At 45.3% G+C, this 20,032-nt stretch overlaps 1 protein-coding gene and 1 long non-coding RNA gene across 5 annotated transcripts; one reads left to right on the top strand and one right to left on the bottom strand.

The window, feature by feature from the left end:
• Nucleotides 1–6,447: 6,447 nt before the first annotated feature.
• Nucleotides 6,448–7,024, top strand: LOC113973948. The gene is made up of 2 exons (XR_003536385.1): nucleotides 6,448–6,639; nucleotides 6,829–7,024. It is a non-coding gene; the product is annotated as an uncharacterized LOC113973948 (long non-coding RNA).
• Nucleotides 6,905–17,520, bottom strand: LOC113973947 (ankyrin repeat domain-containing protein 9-like). 4 transcript variants are annotated; one of them, XR_003536383.1, is made up of 2 exons: nucleotides 10,780–10,922; nucleotides 6,905–7,007 (listed from the first exon to the last, which is right to left on the bottom strand). XR_003536383.1 is itself a non-coding variant. In XM_027696650.1 (2 exons), the coding sequence occupies exons 1-2, from the start codon at nucleotides 17,171–17,173 to the stop codon at nucleotides 6,912–6,914; spliced, it is 969 nt and encodes a 322-aa protein (XP_027552451.1). In that variant the 5' UTR covers nucleotides 17,174–17,520. The 4 variants fall into 4 exon arrangements, 2 of the variants coding, with proteins under 2 accessions (XP_027552451.1, XP_027552452.1); XM_027696650.1 differs by lacking the exon at nucleotides 10,780–10,922 and adding an exon at nucleotides 16,301–17,520 and having other exon boundaries at nucleotides 6,912–7,007; XR_003536384.1 differs by lacking the exon at nucleotides 6,905–7,007 and adding an exon at nucleotides 7,535–7,584.
• Nucleotides 17,521–20,032: the final 2,512 nt, after the last annotated feature.

Genomic DNA, 20,032 nt, shown 5'->3' with positions numbered 1-20,032 from the left:
ATGAGGCAGCACTGTATAGAATAGTAATTGCTATGCCAGGGGAAAGAAAAGAAAGGAATGTGCTAAGAATGTCATCTATGACTGCTGTGAAACACTGAAGTTCCCCAAAGCACTAAGTGAAAGCTAACAGAGCACTGTAAGCCACCAGTACAGGCACCCATCCCTTCCTACAGCAACAGAGAAGGGCTGGGCATTAGAGATACATGCTACAGGTCTGGGAGAACATCCTCACCTCCAAGAGAGAGCAGGGTCACTTTCAGAGCATGTCTTGGAGTTTTGAATTCTCAAAGCTACACAACATACCACAAAAAGATTCTGCACACCTGATTTTGTTCAGGAATAAAGACCAAGACCTCTCTTCAGGCATCTTCAGCAAGTCTGGATTAGGTGAAATGGATTCCCAGGTATAGGCAGAGGGTTTTGGGGAGTTCTGCATATACAGAAAACTCTGAGACCCAAACCCTCTCATAACTTGTGTGCAGTCACCAATCAGTTTTCTGACATTTGTTTGATCAGGATAAAGGAAGCATGCTGCTTTGTTAAGTCCTACAGCAATGAGGCGTCTTGTAAGGAACAAGCAGCCTCAGGTTCTTTTCTGCACCTTCATCCAATCAGAGGGGAATTACAACCTCAAAAAGTGCCTAATTTTAATAATTTACATTTTTGGCCCTGAAATACATTTTGGCTCTGCTCAACAGACTGCTGAAATGTCTACCATTTGGCCATTACCCTGAAAAAACAGGAATGGAGTCCAGTGAACCCCTTCCTTCTGCCTGTGCTCAATAATCCCAATGTGCTGCCTGTCCCAAGCTTGCAGAAGGGTGGTCTGGTAAGCTCCCAGAACCAGTATGAAGAGCAGCCAGGACAGCAATACAAGCCCAGGTGCCTTTCGGGACAGGAGAGTCACTGAATCAGATGAAAAGAGCAACAACCTTGTCTTTGATCAATCTCTGCTGTCTGTTTTTGAAGATGGTCCCTTCAGACAGGGTGATGTGGCAATTCTGGCAGGCTGCCTGTGATCCCAGCCTGTGCTCTGTCTGTATTAGAGATGCAGTATCCAAACTTGTCTTCAGAATTTCAGCCATGCAGCCTCCCTGCAGTACTGCACTAGTAAGGAGAGTGTGACCACATACTGCGTACAGAAGCAGGGACCTGGAAACTTGGTTCCTTTGTACTGCGTGTTCTGTTGATCTCAGAGAGTAAAGGATGTGCTGTTTCTCCAGCACCTCAGTTTTGTATTTGAGAAGCAGGGGAAGTAGTGCTCACTTCCTTTGAAAAACACTTGGACTATGATGGGATTAAGAGAAAACCAAAAGGAAACATTGCAGTAGCTAAATAGATGCAAACCTCCTTCCCAGTGCTGGATTGATACAATGTAAAATATACAGTTGTAAACTCTGTAACCTCATGAACTAGCACTGTGTTAGAGGCACCACCTTAACTCTGCTCCCTTGCATGCGTGCACCGCAGCACATCTCTGATGACACGATTATATACAGCTTCTAAAATAATATAATATCAGGCAGTTTTGTTCTACAGCCTTATTTATTACTTCTGAGTCTGTTGTCTCTATTTAATCTTTTCTTGCCTGGAAGAACATCACTCCATCAGTGAATCAGCATCTCCAGAGAGGAAACGAAATGGAGCCACATTCATAATATACAGCAAATCGCTGTCTTAACACTCAGTTAATGTTCCACAGTGGATTAAGAATTATTGTCCTAGTATTTCAGCTTAGTCCAGATTTAGTGCCCCAGTGGAAGAATTAAGGAGTAGATGAAACAGTGCATGTAAAGCTAGTTTCCAGAGCAATAGAGGAGAATGTTGCTATCACAGTCACTAAGGCAGGTACGTAAAAATCAAGGAGATATCACAAAGTGGTTCCCTTTCCACAAAAGCTCTAGTGAGGGGAGAAAAATGCATTTGGATACCACAAGAGATTACAATGGTATCATTGAAAGCAGACAAAGATAAGCTGTTTAAACAAAATTGTTTTAATGCATGGAATCACAGACAGAAATAGGACTTGTGCCTCCATGGTCTCTGTGTTGTTACGCATCATCCAGTTTGGTACTGCCTGGATTGGCCACAAAAGAGACTTTACAGCAACTGACACACATGTCCTAAACCTTTACTCACTAAAGATTTCCCTGAGGGGTGAGGTCTTCAGTGAGGATCTAAATTTGGGAGGGATTTTTTCTCAAACTCCTACCCCTATCCAAGGAATATTCCTGCAGTTCCATATCTGGCCACTGCTGTGCCTTTCACTTCTCTGGCTCTGACATGCTCTTGCAGGTTTGTGGTGACTAAGTGTCATTGAACAGTGTGTTTTGATGGGATCTGAGCTGTAAAACCCAGGAAGAAATGCCCCCTTGAAGGTTCCTGTGATCCTCAAACTTCCTGCAGCTTCAGATATCAGCTGTGCAACCATGAGATCACACATCTGACTCACCACTTCTAATCTATTTCCCTCAACTCAGCTTTGCTTTGGCAATATTGCCACCCCCACATCTCTTGCTGACTGAACACCAAGCAAATTAAATCCTGATCTTTCTCTTTGACTGCCTCCTCTTGTTCTCTTGTCTTAGTTTTTATAACTAAGATGCTGCCATATCCCTTTTACTTCATGTGAGTAGCCAAACAGGTTGCTCTCTATACTCTTTTGTACATTAGGCTATGCTTAAACACCAGTGGTCCTTTCTGCATATTTCTGCTTCCCTTTATTAACCTAATTATCTGTTTCTGACATTTACTTTGCTGTTCTCCCCTCCATTTTGACAGCAGTGCTGATTCTGAGCACCAAGTATGACGTGTTTGTCACTCTATCCCCTTCCTTTCTCTTATGCTGCCCTAAGTGACTTTTTTTTTTGACCTGGCAGATCAGTAACTCTCCATTTGCTAGTAGAGCTGTCTGCCCCAGGAGCCAATGCACGATGTCACATATTACCCCATTGTCCTTCAAATACCTCATCAAAACCTATTTCCCTGTAAGACAGAGAGCAACATCATATTACCAGAATAATCAAAAACCACAGTATCACTAGACTTGCTGAGGGGCCTCCAGCCAGGCATTTCTTCCTTGTGCTTCTGAAAAGAACCCCACCTAGTAACAGAAAGGAACATCATAAACGGTTTTACTGAGCATGGCATCATATGCAGAGACTGAGAAAGAAACCTCAAGCTTTCAAGATCATTCTGAACTCATCATTTCTTCACTGAATTATATGATGTTTACGCTGAACTGTACAGTTGAACTCACCACTTCTGGCTTCATTCATCAGTCATTTTACACATCCATTCCTGGGAAAAAGACATGGGGCTGCTGGTTCTGCTGGAATACATGACACATTTTCCAGCGACCCTGTGCAAGCTAAGCATTGGCATAGGCTTACATGCTGCAATTATTGATCTCTTACCCATTTCTATAGGTTAGCTGTTTTCTAACTGTACTAATTGCATTTAATTGTCAGTTCCTCCATGTCTCTACACTTGTTACTGTAAGCAGATACTAGATATAAATCTTAAACATTCTGGAGCTATCTTATTGTTAGGCTGTCCCCTTCTAATCGGGCTTGGAGAAAGATGAAGGGAAGGCAGTTTACTTATGTCACTAATATGCAGTTTCTTTCCAGAGTCCCAGGAACGCCCAAGGCTCACAATGCCTTCCTGTTACCCCATCAGAAGGTATTCTGATGAGTCAATTCCTAATGTTTGCAAGTGTGCCCTCACTTTGAAGTTGGTCCCCCACGTTGCTGCTCAGTGCTGCTCATGCTATTTGGCCATAGGTCTGACCTTGACTAGAAGGCAGGCTGGTAAGCGCCTTTACAGAGAGCGTAAATAGCTGGATCTGGGGAGAAGAACAGGAATAGAATGCTTGTGCTACTAGCTCAAGTCAATCATACATCAATTCTGCTCTTCATTTTCCATGCTTGTCCATGCCTCATGCCAGGAGACTTTGCTGTCCGAGAAAACGGAGGGACATTATTCCCTAGAAGGGAGGTAGATAATGCTGCTAGTGTGAAAGAATGAAGTGGACTCTTATGAGCTCTCTGGCCTGTGTTTTCCACCCTCAGTGTTCTGTGATTCATCTAATTAAGGTACACAGCCTGGAAAACAAGAGGCAATTTGGAACTTCTCCTCATTAGCTGGGCATGAATGGGATTTTTTTTTCCCTCTTGACTATCTTCCTTTTGTCCGTGGCAGTTCTTCATGACTCAGACTCCAGAAGGGCTCGTGATTGTGTGGGTTGCCTCTGGCAAAGGCAAGTAGCTTGAAAGTGTCTGTCTGTCTGACTTTTACTTCTCTCTGAAAACAAACACTGAAATGCCTATTCCCTGTGTGGCTGACCCAGCTGCTGTGTCTTGCCTGCTTGTTGGGATACAAAATGATTAATCTCCTTCTACATAGTTCAGTACTTAAACCATATGTGAAGGGGGCACAAGGGCTTTTATATAAAGCAGGGATAAAAAAAGACTTGTTTTACTCTTAATGAAGAAATAATTTCCTTAAGAACAAAAAGCTCTTCGCAGCCAGTGCTTATAAATTGCTTAATTGGAAATACACATAACAGTCCTATGAGGATTATCCGAGTGCTTCTGGCTGGAATTAAGAGTCGGGAAAGAAAAGTTATTTTAGAGATACTAATAAAACAGGAGGTTGTGAAGGCTTCTGGGATATATACAGATGTTTTATTTTAGGCTTTGCATATAAAGCTGATTTTTAACCAATTTGTTATTGGTTTTCAAGCTCTGCTGATTAGCCTTCAGGCAGAGATGAGTGAAAATAAAGGGACAGACCCCCAGATCAGAGGGAGATAACTCCAGAAAGGTAGATTGAATTTTTTTTTAGCTGAGACTTCAGGCTATTGGGCCTGCTAGGAATGTCTGGGGAGCTATGTGAGATTTAATCAAATGTGCCAGAAACACAGCTTTGGCAGTACCTTCCCTTGTTTCCTGATAGGTATCAAGCCTCTCAACAATCCTCTGCTTTCTGCAGGAGATGACAACTGCACACAAAGGCTCCTTGCCCAGCCGCAGTGGAAATGCCTTCCTCTGCCTCCTGCCACAGCCAGCCTCCTCCTGGGAAAGGGGGAAATGGTGGCACTTGCAGCTCCACCACTGCCAACTCCTCCATTTAATGAGGTTTTCTGCGCAGGAGCAGTGCACCAGCAGGGCTGCATCAAATCCCTGGATTCTACGTACTTTGCTAAACACAAATATGGAGCCTTTCAGCCACTCCCAAGCAGCTTCAGCCACCACAGCTTCTCCTGTCCCTTGGAGGCAGCAGAGAGGATGGGAAATGTCTGTCTGCTCCGCAGGGCTGAGACTCATCTCTGCTCTGTGACCCTACAAGCCCTGTGCAAAACTACTTGCTTCTTTCTGTAGCTCTTTGTTTAGAGCTCAGCTCCAGGGTCAACTTCCAGGGCATGTGAGGCCCTTCTGTCACTGAATGAACCCCAAACCTCTGGTGGCTGACAGTAAAGGCACCTGCTCCACCTTCCTGCAGCTGGGTTTGCTTATTTGGGTTTGGTTTGGACACTGCATCCAAAGGCCGTGCTGTCATCACCAGCCAGACACGGCGAGGGGCAGCTGCTGGTGGTGGTGGGTTCCCTCACCACCCCAGGGTGGGGTTGGGTCCCCTCACAGCCCAAGGGTCACCTTGTTGTCACAAAAGTTTTTTACCCAGTGTTCCACAAGCCAATAATTACACACTCGAGAGAGACATTGATTATTTTAGAGTTGCACAAGCCTGAGTGCTCAGTGGTATTCCACAAATGAAGCAAACCAACTATTAAAACTTTTTATTATTTATACATTTTAGCAGTCAAAGGCACTAGTGTTCATTGGCTACACGTTACATAGTTCTTTTATTAATCAGTATTCTATCTTCTATTGGTTAATGGTTCTCTCACTTCTCATGCTAATTAGTCCGCATGCTCAGTCTTCCTCTTCTTTTGGGTTGGTGGCTTTCTTGGGTTGGTGGTCCATGAGTCAGTGGTTGCGATCTCCCCCTGCCAGAATTACCTTTTACCCAGTTGGAGCTGATTCAGCACAGTTGCTGACTTGTCTTTATTAGTTTTCCTCCTTGCCTGGGAAGTTCTGCCAAATGTCCTGGTGGCCTGTAAACTCTGCATTCTTTGTGCCCGCTATCAGTGGTACACCCTTCTCCCCAGGCTCAACCTCCCCTCGGTTTGAGATCACTGAAACACGTCGAGGCCCTAAACCTTAACAAGGCAATTCCACCGACAAGTAATTTGTCTTTCTAACACCTGGACATCACTCAGAGCTTACTTCCCAGCAGCTCTCTGTTTCAAGCATTAAATATCTTTTTGTTGTTGTTGTTGTTGTTCATTAGGCTTGAAAGTTTGCAGAGAACACCCTTTCTTAGGAGAATTTTCACACGTTCCACGTTTCCCGACGCCCCCCCAGCCCCGGGCCCTCACGGCGGCCGAAGGGCGGCGGCGCCATCTCGCGGCCGGCGGCGGCACCGCGGGCCCGGCCCGGCCCTGGGGAACCGCGGGGTTGACCTTCGCTCTGGGAAGTGTGGACAGAACCGTAAAAAAAAAAAAAAAAAATCAAAACAAACCCCAAACAAGACAAAGGCGGTGCGTGGAAATGATCGCCGGTAGCAGCGGCACAGGTGTGAGAAGCTGTTTTTCGCTCCCCCCTGTGCCGCAGCTCTGGCAGCCGACAAGCCAGGGCACGCCTGGGCGAAGGGCGGGCTGTTGGTAATCCCTTTTTATTCCCATCCTGCCTTGCCCAGCTGAGTGTCCTTCGTTTTATGAGTTGCAGTCTTTATTTTCGCTTCTAATAAACGGTGGAATTCCAGTTCAAAAGCCCCACAGGGCTCATGTGCGACTGATGATGAGGGGAGGCGGAAGAAAAGGTCTCTCTTTGGAAGGCGGATCCACTTCAAAGCTGTGGCGATTTGAGGACTGACTGCCAAAGCACAGGGAGCCGTGCAGGGAAGCAGACAATAGCCAGGCAAGGCTGGCCTTTCAGGCAGCGCTGCAGGAATGAAAGAAGAAGAAAAACCACTTAAAAATATTTGAAATGTAAAACTTAAAAGACGGGGTTTTCATTTTAAAATAAATTCCTTTTTTTTTTTCTTTTAACTGGTGAGAGCATATTCATTAGCAGCTCTCCCAGGTTCCGCAGTTTCCAGATGTTATTGAGGATGGGATAAAGATCCACACGGACAATAGAAGCAGTAACTACTACAAACTAAAGCTGCAGTTGCCTATTTAAAGTCTGACCTGGTCTTAAAAGCCAGGACTTGCCTGCCTGTCAGTTGCACTGACAGGTCCAGCAGGGAGGCTTGGAAAAACCTGGCAGGCTGGCACCAGGGATGTTAGTCATGGAGTCCTGCCTGGCTGAGGCAGGGTCTTTTTACTCTAAAAATAAGTAAGACTCACGCAGGACGTCTTCTTTCACATCAGCCATGGTGCCTGCATGCGTGTTCATGCTGCATGCTGTATATCATGTGCAGTAATTTCAGAGCTTTAAATTTGGGTGTTCATCCCCTCCAAGGCAGCGGGGGCAAAAGCTCAGGCTAGGATGGAAGGGGTTCCTCAGGTCTAAACATCTGCAAAAGGGGGATAAGAGTGGCCATGGACAAGTCTGTGTTTGGACTTTGTTATTTAATTGATGGGTTTTTTACTTGAGGGGATGATGATGATGTGCGTTGGGGTAGAATTGAGACCTTTGGAAACCTGGTTCATGTTTTCAAGAGAACACAAAGCACCAATCTGCTTCTAGAATCTGTTAATTCTACAAAAGGAGAGCTGGGTAATTTTGTGGGAAAGATATCCTCAGCCTCTCTGATCCCAAATTTGGGTAACTTACCATACCTTACGCCTTCCTGAAGCTCACCAGATCTGAGTGAGCCTGTGTAAGTGAACATGCGAATTTCTGAATGCTTAGGGAGCACACCTTTAAGCAGAAACTTAATTTAGGCAGAGCTCTTTCTTCCTGTTATTTTGGCTTTCCTTTCATTAAATTCCAAATTATGCATGGAATGTAATTTTATCTCTGTCGCCATGCCGGGCTCTGCTGACTGGTAGAGAAGTGAGCCAAAGGCTGTAGCTATCACCAAAGCTCGGTTCTACCCACAGAAGGAGTCCCATAAAAAAACCCATTTAATCAAACAGTCAACTCTATCGGTGAGAAGTTTAGCGTCTGAAAATATATGTATCACAGCTGAAAATAGCATCTCCCTAAGATCTGTAAACTCAGAAAAAGAGACTGCTTACAGTGTCACTGCCTGACACCTTCCAGGCAGAAGAACAGAGATTTTTGTTCTGTAGTAGTTGCTCATTTTCAGCTTCAGTCAAAGCCTCAAAATCAGAAGCGACTTTTAAAAAATACTGTCTGGATTTCCCTTGAGATCTCAAGAGAATGTATTTTACAGAACCACAGAACAAAAGAATATTCTGAGTTGGAAGGGACCCACAAGGATCCAGCTCATGGCCCTGCACAAGACATCCCCAAGAGTCACACCATGTGCCAGAGAGGATTGTCCAAATGCTTCTTGAACTCCGGCAGACTTGGGGAACCTGTTCCATTGCCCAACCACCCTCTGGGTGAAGAACCTTTTTCTAATATCCGACGTAAACCTCCCCTGACACAGCTTCGTGTCATTCCCTCATGTCACTGGTCACCAAAGAGATCAGTGCCTACCTCTCTGTTTCCCCTCATGAAGAAGCTATAGACCACAATGTGGTCTCCTTTCACTCTCCCATTCTCCAGGCTGAACAGATCAAGTGACCTCAGCCATTCCTTGTATGGCTCCCCCTCAAGGCTCTTCACCATCTCCGCAGCCCAGTGCTGGGAGTTGCTCCAGAGAGACAGGCATTACCTCATTGATAGAGACCCTGTAAGTACTACTTTCACTATCTGGACCTAATTATGTTGGATGCCACATACACATGATAGATCTGGGTCAGTTTTCTTCCTTGTAAAACTGTGTTCGTATAAATTTTGATATTTTTAATTTTCATTCCAAATCAGAACCGAAGCGTATTTTGCAATATTGTCATTTTTGGTGGCATAGAAACATCAATTTCCAGTCATCTTTAATGATTATTTCCCTTTCTAATGCTTGTCAGCCTCTTTATCACCCATTTCAGAAGCCTTCACTGTTTTAAACATACCAAGTCTGCTCTAACTCAGGAGACAGTTAAGGTATTTCTTATGTGCACACAATGTACAGCATGATAGAGAGGGGCTTTGTTCAGCATTAGTGGAGATCTCCCCTGTTTAATTCTGCATCAAAGAACAAGGTGTTCTACTGCTGAAGTTAAAAGCAACCTTAAAAAGGAGCAATACCACCTGCCTGGTTGCTCATTCCTGTTACCAGACCCCCTCTCCCCTTGGGTGGCACTGGCACTGGTGTGACAGCACCATGGCCCACCTTTGCTGGGGCTTGCTTGGTCGAGGGCAGGAGTAGGGAGCAGGGAGGCAGCAGCAGGCTGGACCTGTGTCTCTGAACTGCTTATGCCAGTGCCTGCTTACACCAGCTTGAAGACTTTGTGACAGTATCTCCAGAATGTGGACAGTGAGGGCATTATATTGCCTCAGTTTTGAGACTGGTTCCTGACATTCTCTATGATCCTGATGTCTAGGAGAAAGTGGCAGGGGGTGGTTTCTGTGTTGCTGTGCTTCTCATAGCTTATACTGTCGTTTGGGATTCTCCAGACTATTTTCCCTATTTCTGTTCAACTGTAGGATCTGCTTCCCACAAGGCATCTTGCCATACTGCTTGTTCCAATCCTTTTCTTCCTTTCTCCCAGGTTTTCTTGTGCGAGTCTGACAACTCTGTGATAATCATTCCTCCCCCTCACAGCTCTTCATGGGAATCTGCGTGGGTGGGCATAGCTGGTGTACAGAGCACAACTATCTTCTCTCTGTATGTACTCATGAAATTTGCCAAAAGCCTTCCCACTAGCAATAAAATTCCCCTTCACAGGAGATCCATAGCAAAATGGAAACGCTTTACTAGAGCCGGAACTGGGACTGGAAAATTATGACTGATTTTCCAAATCAAGCATCCCTTAGAAGTCACCCCCAGAGAAATCTGGCTTCTTGGCTCCAGAGCGGCTTCCAAAGTGCTAGAGGTGCCTTGGGAGCTGGACCCCGATGGCTGTGCACAGTCATCCATATCATCAGCTGAGTGAGTTGGTGCAGCAAAACGCAGTGTATGCTCCCAGAAGGCACTGCTGCTGTGCTGGCCAGACAGACACAGGATAGTACGGGACATGCCAAGCCTATCAGCTCCATTTGGGGTGACTCACTCGGGGAGATGCACTCGAGTAACTGAGGCGTGGGCAGGATTTCGATCAATGCGTCATCTGCTTGTGACAGTGCTTCCCCCCACACAAGGGAATATACCCTTTAAATTTCTCACTCTATTTAAATACCTGTCTTGCTGCCTGCTGGTGCATGGGTAAAAAACCCGATACCTAGATGAGACTGGCTCTGAGGGATGCATCAGCCTGGGACTCCCTCAGCTGCCAGAGCAGCTCGCTGATGCCCTGATTGTCAGCCTCAGCAGAGCTGCCAGGGCATGAGAGAAATTCAGTCAGATTCTCATTCTCAAATGCAGGAAAGGTGGAAGCAAATAAGCCAGAAAACTTATATCTTTGGGGACCACATTCTTGTGGTGAAATAGTCAGGGCTAGGTCTCCCACTATGAAGTCAAGGAGATAGTCTTAATCTTCTTTAAGTGATATCGGAGAAACAATTCCCCTCTGTGCATTCTTCCATGAAACCAATAACTTACAATGCAAGCACAGGCTCAGAGGAGTTATCCCTGGGTTATAGCTTGTATGTACTAGGGCTCACTGAGATCTGTAGGTACAGTTGGTGGTGGAGGTCTAATCATGTGATTATCATCATCATCATCCAAACCAGCTACTCATCACCTGAAATGCTTTGGGTAGCTGTTTGTGACAGAGCTTGTGCACAGAACCTGGTGGATCATTACCCCACGGAGAGCACAGAGGGTGGGAGGTGCACGTCTGCCTGAGGGCCTTCAGCAGCAGCTGTGCCTACAGGAGAAGTTGGTGCTGGAAGCCTTGCTGGGGCATCCTGCTGTACAGAGAAAAACCTGAGAAAGGAAGGGATCTTATTGATGGAATACAAACCAGACAAGGAGAGGAGGCTACCAGCACTGTTATGTTTACTGGAAACAGCTACGTGAGCTGAACTCAAACCTAAAACTGGAAATCTCCAAACCCAATTACCATTCACCCCTGTTGAGCCCCTTCTTCTGACTCATCAGTATGAGTTCACCTCATCACTTGGGGTTGTCTCCTGACAGCACAGCGAGATACTGCAACCCTGTGAAGGAAAATATTATCTTCTTCAAATCACATTTTTTCGAGGTAATGGCTGAGCAGTCAAAAATCATCATCAAACAACAAGATGAGCCAAAGCAAAAGCAAAAGATACTGGTGGGTGGTTTTGACCAACTGGCTAATGAAAGACACATCAATTTTATATTGCAAGTTTATTATAGTAATACAGTCAGATTAAATGATTTTCACAGCTAATATACCTAATTATCAGGCTATGTATATATGCTTTATTCCAGCACATTACATGCAGCAAGTAATGTACAAACACAATTATAGGGCAGATTTTTTCCCCTAAACATTACAAAAGTATGGCTTTATAAGAAAGTCGCAGCATACAGTGAACATTCATTTGTGTTTGGGCATGGCAACATTCAGTGTTAATCAGTGAACAACAGCATCTGTCACTGCCATGCTGATTCCAAAAAAGCCAAGGGAACTGGGAACAGGAAAATGCCCATCAGTGTTAGAGAGATGGAAAATATATATCTATATACATTCAAAGTACGAAAAATGTAAAAAATTATTTTGGAGATTAAGCATCACTTTTATTTGTATGCTGAAGTCAGAGTTACGGAGTCTCGAAGAACATAAATACACAAATGGTTTCTGTCTTCCTTTAGACCAACAAACATCAGGAGTGATACAATTGACTTAAAAAGCGTTACTTCAGATGTAAAGAGGTCAGAGGTCAGAATCTGGCCTGTCCTTCCTGCTAATGGTGCTGCAAAAATAGACAGAAGCATATGGTTAGGAAGTCATAGGCAGCTGAATTTTGCTGGCAGCCCAAAGAAAAGAAAGACAAAGATGTACGTTTAATAGATTTTATTTTTTAAAAAATGGATTCTAGAATAAAATGTGGCCAGCATCACAAACCCTTTGCTGGACGACTGGAGTTGCTGGCAAGCAGAAGCACTTGTGCTTGGTATTCAGGGGTGAAACACCCATTTCAAGAGCAAAGCTGCTGCCTCTTTACAAGAGAAGAAGAAATGTCCTTACCTGTCAGCAGCACAGAGCCTGGGACACACACTGAACTCGTGCAAAGGCTGCTTCCTTAAGGCATCGATCGCTGGGTACGAGCAGCGCAGTAAGTACTGTCAGTCAGTTACGGGTTTTACCAGGAGAGGGCAGCCAGACACAGACATCCGTGTGCGCACACGCACCCACGCGTTTTCACTCACACACCCCCACACAACCCCTCCCTCTCCACACACGCCCCCCCTCAAGTCACTCACTGTGTTCACTGAAGAGGCTCTCACCAACACTGTAGTCACACACATACCCAGACAACTCAGATCCTTACAATGCTACTCCTCAAAATTGAAATTAAAAAGATGTAACCTGCAGAGCCAACCTGTAATCCAAAGATTAGAAAAGACTTTACCCTCTCCCCTTTTCTCTGTTGTTTTTATTCTTTTCCCCAAGTTCAGAAATACAGATTTTAGCAACACTTACTCAGTATGCATATATGCAAAATGTAAACATCACCACACAGCACCTAGCACCCTTTTTGATTTACAAAGTCACCAACATATTTTTCATGCAAGCATAGGGATTTTTCAAGACTGTCAGGTTGCAGGAAGTCTGCAAAATATTTTGAGTTTACTTTTGCTAATGACCTGGCTTGGAAAGAATGGAGAAAAAAAACCAATGCAGACAAGGCTGAGGTAGATTTGGCCGTATCTGATGTAATGTCACTGTACTGAGCAAGAAGACAGATAGGATCTCAAACTTTAACAGATGGGTCACCACAAGATAAGCAAACTGGGTTTAGGGAGAAGATTGTCCCATTCCATCAGAAGGAGGGCCCATTCTGCAATCATATCACTACAGGCAATGCAAAGAGTCATCACCACGACACTTATGGCCTTAAACTTTGGCCCCATGGGACTGCACATGGGAGGTCCAATGGTAGCTCTATGGCTGAGGGCCAGCTAGTACTTGATCTCTTGTTAAAATGGTCAGGAGAAGGAGAAATGAGGGGGCTGTGGAGCGATCTTTCCTGTGTGGGTAGCTGCCTGTTGCACATTGGGGTGAACACACCAGGATTTTTGCATGTTGGCCAACAGGGGACCAGGCCATGGTACCAATCACAAATATGCCCCAGAAAGAAACTGCTCAAGACAATCCATCTTCTATCCTCTCTCTGGGCAACTGGATAGAGGGGAGCCTCCCACATGGACAAATGCATGCATACAAGCATCCCACTGTCAGTTACAAATCCACCCATAAGCCTGAAGGGCCTGATCCCTGACCTTTGCAATGATCCACAATTATTACGGCCAACAAGAAATCCCTGCACGATTTTAGATTCAGTTGCTCCCAGTGGGTTGCTCTGGCTCTCTGAGTACAGCCTCCTGCCTTATTAGAAAGTGCTCTCCATTAATGCCAAGAATCCCTACCTGCCTCCTTGGATTTGTAAGTCTAACAGCCTTCCCCTCCCTCCTGTCTTTTCTGCAATTCCTTATAGCACAAAACTCTCATGGTTTCAAGCCAGCGCAAAAACAGTGGATGATTTCCATTCCCTCCTTTCCTGGGATCTCTGCTCTCGGGGCCTAATTACTATTCTAATAATATCCATCACCAGCCTCCTCCGCCTCTCACCCACCGACATCCGGATGAGATACCGCAGTGCTACTGGGAACAAACCCAATCCTACTCCTCTGGACTCCAGGGGTACCACAGGGGCTGTGCTCTGCACAGTTGCTCTGGTCAGTCATGGGCAGCGAGCACCTGCACTGTCCTCTGTCTTGAGCTCCAGGTTTTCGTGGGGTGTGGGGCACATGTTCCAGGGCTTGGGAGCCTGCAGGGCTTGGCAGAAGAAGCTGAGCCACCACTTATGATGCAAATCTGCCTTGGGCCCTGCTTTGCGTCCCAAGCTGTGACAGCCTCTGTCTGCAGCAAAGCCTGCTGAGGGAGCAGCCTCCCTGCAAAACCCTCACCCAAGATTGACCCTGAATTTCCCCGTTCACAACCTCTCCCACTGAACAAGGAGGAATAGACACAGATGGAGAAAGACATGCAAGTCCCCAGGGGCAGGGGCAGGGGCAGAAGGACACTGCAGCACCAGGGATGTGAGATTTCAGGAGAAGGGTTAACCCCTTTGTGACCTGCTTGCCACTTTTAGGGCTGGGCTGACATTTTCTCCACCTCACAAGCAATCCTGCATATTCACCTGCCTAGCTCAGGTGGCATTGGCACTGAGGTCCTCCTATGGCATGTGGGAAGGAAAGGCTGGGAGGAGAACCCCAGGGTCTCAGAAAGCATGTTCCAGTTTGCCGTGACTGACATGTTGTGCATTCCCACAGGAAATCTCCACCTGGCCATGCCTGGCATCACCAGTGCCCTGGCATACAAGAGGTACCCCGTGCAGAGGAAAACTGAGTGGAAGTGCTCCCTGTACTGATGGAAAAAAAGGGTCCAGTATGGCCTCCGTGGCACAGGCAGGGAATTAGCCAGATGAGACATGAGCCATTTTTGCACAAAGCAATTGAGATGTGACTAAACATCTTTTTTTAGCCAGAGTCTTGCTAAAAGGGTTTTGTGCCCTACAGACTTTGGCTCCAAGTTCGGTTGAAGAGCGGAGTGAGTTCTTCACTGCTGCTCAGTGCAGATCTGGGAATTGAGTTACACTACTCCAGCAGAACAGAGGGTTGTGCTTACGAAGAGAGGAGAACACTGGGGTCCAAAATAAGGGATGTCCCCCACAGGGAATGGGGGCTCTACTGCTGCTGCTCTGTTGGTGCTGAGAACAGCCAGGAGAGCAAGACCAGTGCATTGAACAGAGATGGCTCTGCCTGAGCAGTGAGGTTCAGAGCTACCCAATAGGCTGGGCAGCCCCAAACCCACTTTCTGCAAACACACCCTGCCTGCAGTGCCCAGTCAGTGGGAACTTTTTGTCATTTCCAGGGTCAGGCCCTCTGTCTGGACCTGGGTGGCAAAAATAGTCTAATTGACAACAAGTAACAACTTTTAACAGCAGAACATCACACTCCAGTTTAGGAGTGGTGGCTCTGAGACCCACTGGGAAACCAAGTTAGTGAGCTACATCTCCTGTAGAGATATGTTCTAAAACACAAGTCAGAGAGAAATAATGTCACTTACGAAGGACAGGGCTTCCACTGGCCCTGCTCCAATTGCCATTTGTTTACTGGGCAACAAGGAAAATGGTTCCTTCCCCACTGCACAGGTCTGTAGAGGCATCAGGGCTGGGATTGTCTTTAACCCTCTCATTCCCAGGTGAGACAGGATGCTTTCTGTCAGCTGTTCTGTGGGTTTCTATACCCCAACCCCCCCAGGAATATACACTCACTGCCCCTCTCTGAACTCATGCCCTCCATATGACCTGCTGTGAAGTATCTTGGTAAAATCAGGTACCCTGCAGGATTGCCTCTGCTTCCCTGCAGCATCAGCCATGGACTTTGTGGTTATTACTAGATGATGCTAGATCACTGTTAGAAAGGAAACCTGACGTATGAACCCTGTTGGTAGAGAATGGTGTTTCTCCCAGCTCTAGCAGAACACAGTCCCATAGTTACACCATTTGAAAATCCCATTGGGCACGTGGGTAAATACCACATGCCCAGTGTGTTCCTTTTTACCCAGGTACATTACATGGGATAGAGTTATCATATTGGGAATTCAGATACACTGATACCAGTTGACAGCTAAGAAACCAAACATAACACAGTCTCGACTACAGTTAACCCTTCACATGCACAACAAAACAGAGAACAAGGAAGGCTTTTGCCTTTAAAAGTGCCGTGCCTGCAATCAGTTAGAAAAGACATTTAAAATCTTGTCACAAAATATCGGATTTTCCAGCATAGCCTAATAGGTTAAGTACTAAAATCACACTAAAATGCAGAGGGTGGTGGATGACCAGCTCCCCTAAGTTGCCTTTGAAAATCCAAGACCCAGCAAATAAAGTCAAGGAAAAACATTTACCACATTTTTTGTCGGTAGCTTTTTGCCATAGGATGGTAAGGGCTTTAGTGCCTGAGGTATAGGTAGTTCCTGGATGCTTTTAGGGAAGTGAGAAGGGGGAAGAGTCTGGAGAATAGTTTGCATAGCTTGCAGATATAAAGAAGCAGGTGTGTTCCCCACCAGGCTGTTGAATTTGTCTTCTCCCAGCAAAGCTGTCCAGTGGTCTGGATGCTCCTGCAGAACTTTCCGCATCTTAAACTGTGGGTTGGGCATGAAGAGCAAGAGGTAGTCGAGGCAGAGCTTCTTTGATGCAACATTGACTTTGGAGTCCCACATCTGCTCCAGGATGATGTCCAGAGGGGTAAGCCCTTTACTGTCCTCTATCCTGGGAGAGGCTCCATTCCCAAGGAGGATGAGGACTGTCTCTGACCTCAGCAGTTCACAGGCAAGGTGCAGGGGGGTTTTCCCATCTTCCAGATGAAAGCAGCCAGCCCTATTGATGTAGGAGTTCAAGCTGGGGAGCTTGTGTGCAATTTTGATGATCAGTCCCAAGATATCTCTCCTGTCGTATGTGACCGCCATGGCCAAATGAGGAGCAGAGGATGGGCAATAGCAGAAGTGTTCCCCAGGCACCTTGAGAGCCTCCTCTGGAAAATGAGACAGCAGATACTGAGCATAAGGCAGGTGATTATGCACCACTGCATAGAGAAGGGCTTCTGAAGGTGAGTAGGTTCGTAGGCTGGCATTTTCCTCCCAGTAAAAATATTCCATAGTTCTCATGTCTTCCAGCATCCACACAGGCTTGTGATCTCTCACAGCCTGGTAGAACATATAGGATAAGAACTTGCAGTGCCTGCTCTGATCATCCTGCAGGCTGGCCTGGTTACTGGCCATGGCTCAGCAAATAAAGAGCAGCTCCACACAAAATCACTCCAGACTGTAAGATCAGTGCACTTGGAATGCCGATCCCAATGCTGCTGCAACCTTCAGGCTGTCATTGCTGCCTGGACTGCACTAGCTGGAATGCATGGGCTGATCATCTCCACCCATTCATTGTTTTTCCCCTCACTGCAGTGGTTTTGTTTAGGTAAGCACAATCCCACAGGCTCAGTTAACCCGTGCCATGCAAGCAGATGGTTAGTAAGTACATCCCGCTCTGCGCGTGGCACAGGTTACTGAAACGCTGTCAGACTGAGAGTGATTTTATACACACACAGCCAGAGAGAACAGAGGGAGAGACTAAAATTAGCTTGAGAGGTGAGGCGGATTTCTGTCTGCATTTCATGTCTAACCAGATCAGCTCATACACTGCAGTAAGTGGAATAGCAATATTCCTCTTTCTTTTTTTTTATGTATGTCACTCACATGCACACACACGCATCTCATTATATAGTAGAAAACATCTAGCAGTGTAAAATACTCCACAGCCGATAATACGCATGATTACATGCTCAAGAAATCAAGGGAATGGTAGCAGTAGCATTAGGAAGGGATCCCTATTTTGTGAATAATGGTATGGCTGGCCATTTAGGAGACACTGATGTTAATGGATTGTCTATAAGGCATTAGCGATGTTTGAGATCCCGGCATTAATCTCTGCAGAGGGAAGAGTAAGGCGTGTGCAGTAACGATGCCCAGAGTCATAAAGCACATTGCTGCGTTTAAATGCCTGCCTTTGTTCAGCAGGGAAATACCTGAAGTGCCTCTGTGCTGCCCAGCAAGTGCATAAACAAAAGGTTAATGCCCAGACCCCACTGGTGGGTGGGGAGCTTTGATCTAAGCATTTCTCAGATTTCAGTGCTCTGGGACTGGGGTCAGAGCAAGCAGCAATGGGGGGAATTGGGATTAAGCAACCAGACTTGTGCAACACCCTGGCAAGACACAGAGGACCAAGGCCTACAGGTTTGAGGGGGTAGTCCCTGTTGGCTGAGGCAGAAGGACCTGACCAAAATTAAATTAACTGAAGAGAAATGAACTAAACCAAACCTCCTTTGTGGTGAGCTGTGTTTAAGGAAGAAGGGTTTCCATGCATCTTATAAATCAACAGACTGCAGTAAGATAGTATCTCACGTTTTTAGGAAAACAGGGAAAATGCAGCAAATCAAGAGTTCTTTCTTCATTTAGCAAGAAGACAAACATATATTCAGTATATTCAAACTAGAGAGAATTCAAGTATCAGATCTGAACATCTCCAAATGGTGTTTGGGTCATCCAAATAGAAAACCAAAGCCATTCACAGAACTGGGACTAGATCTTGCACAAGAAAACCAAAGCCACTCACAAAGCTGGGTCTAGAACTCGTACATCTTCCAAAGCATTTGAAATTTGTACTTAAGCTCTCAGGAGAGAGGTGAATTGGTATTTAAGTGGCTACAGTCTTTCATCTAAAGCTCTCACAGGGCTTTTCCTACTAGTAAATCATGACTATACCATAGGAATTACATGGATTTCATTATTTCCATGTTGCAGGTATGGGAAAACACACATTTTATGTAGCCCAGTCTTAAAGAACAGCTCATGGATCAGGATGGGCACCGAACCAGGAATTGCTGTATCTTTGCACAGGGGTTATAGCCATTAAGCAACCCTCACATGCTGCAGATATTAAGATAAGAATCCCCAGGGAACTGTTCACCCATCCTGTTAGAGCTCAGGGAGCATCTGGATGATGCTCTTAGTCATATGGATTGGTTTTAGGTAGTCCTGTGAGGAGCAGGGAGTTGAACTTTGTGCAGAGACACATAAAATTCAAGAGAAAAACGTTCTGCAAGTATCTCCAATGAAGAGTGAAGCTAAAATCCCAGAATCAGGAATGGCCACTGGGCTTATGGCAATCACCTCTACACCACAGGTCCAGGATGTCCAGGATGTGAAAAAATCTGTAATTACAGGTGTCCTTGTAATTACAGGTTACACTGTAATTCTTCCCAGGAAGCCCAGTACAAAACTACAGAGTCCTTCTTATGTTTTGCTCACCTCTGCATGGTTTCAAATGGCACAGATCACCCTGCTGTTCTGGCTCCTGTCCTTGGCCTGTTTTGGTCTTTCCAGGAGTTAGAAAAGCTGGAGCTGAGGGGACCTGCTTGATGGCAATGAATGGCTTCTGAATTTTATTACAAGCATAATGCATCTGGAAAACACCATAGATACATTAGAAATGGAAGACATTAATGTGGAAACTTTTACTGAGGAACTGGAAGAAGATTAGGTGTTTGGAAGTTTCTATTTATTTCTTTGAATTTTGATTTGTGGCTAAAAATATTGTTTCCTAATTCATAAGGTCTTTGTTGTGGCTTTCCTCTTGGACAAAGTGCAGTCTAAAAGATTAGTAGAATCAGTTTTGACTAATAGAGGGAGCATCCAAGACAGTAGGAAGAGTTTTGAAGGGAAAAACTGAAAAACAAAAGCTGATTTTACCCAAGACAGCATTTACCTTTTCAGATGAGGCCAAGAGGCTCTTTAGACCTCTCCTGGGCAGATGCATTTTTCACATTTTGATGGTGATTTCAGCTCATAAAGTGATACGGTTATTTTGAACCTGTGAGAAATATAGCATGTTTGTGAGCTATCCAGGAATCTTCTTACTGAGTGGTAGGCTCAAAATATTGTTTTGGGGCAAAAGGAAAAATTACCTTATATACAAAGGCAAGAATTGAATGTTAGTATAACTGAAATCTTATCACTTTAATAAAATATAATTATTAGCCCAGGTCAAATTATTACAGAAAAGTAAATAATACTCCTATGCAGAAA

This window comes from Neopelma chrysocephalum, unplaced genomic scaffold, assembly GCF_003984885.1.
Source record: "Neopelma chrysocephalum unplaced genomic scaffold, ASM398488v2 Primary Assembly neopelma1_108, whole genome shotgun sequence".
Classification (NCBI taxonomy): Eukaryota; Metazoa; Chordata; class Aves; order Passeriformes; family Pipridae; genus Neopelma; species Neopelma chrysocephalum.
Note: the sequence above shows the minus strand (reverse complement) of the source record. Positions and strands in the feature narration are given on the sequence as shown.

Excerpts from the sequence above, each read along its gene's own strand:
- LOC113973947 (XM_027696650.1), bottom strand. The coding sequence starts at position 17,173 with ATGGCCAGTAACCAGGCCAGCCTGCAGGATGATCAGAGCAGGCACTGC. Across the intron at positions 7,008-16,300 it reads AGCTACCGACAAAAAATGTG|CGCTGCCTGAAAGGCCAGCC; the intron begins GTAAATGTTTTT and ends TCATTCCTGCAG.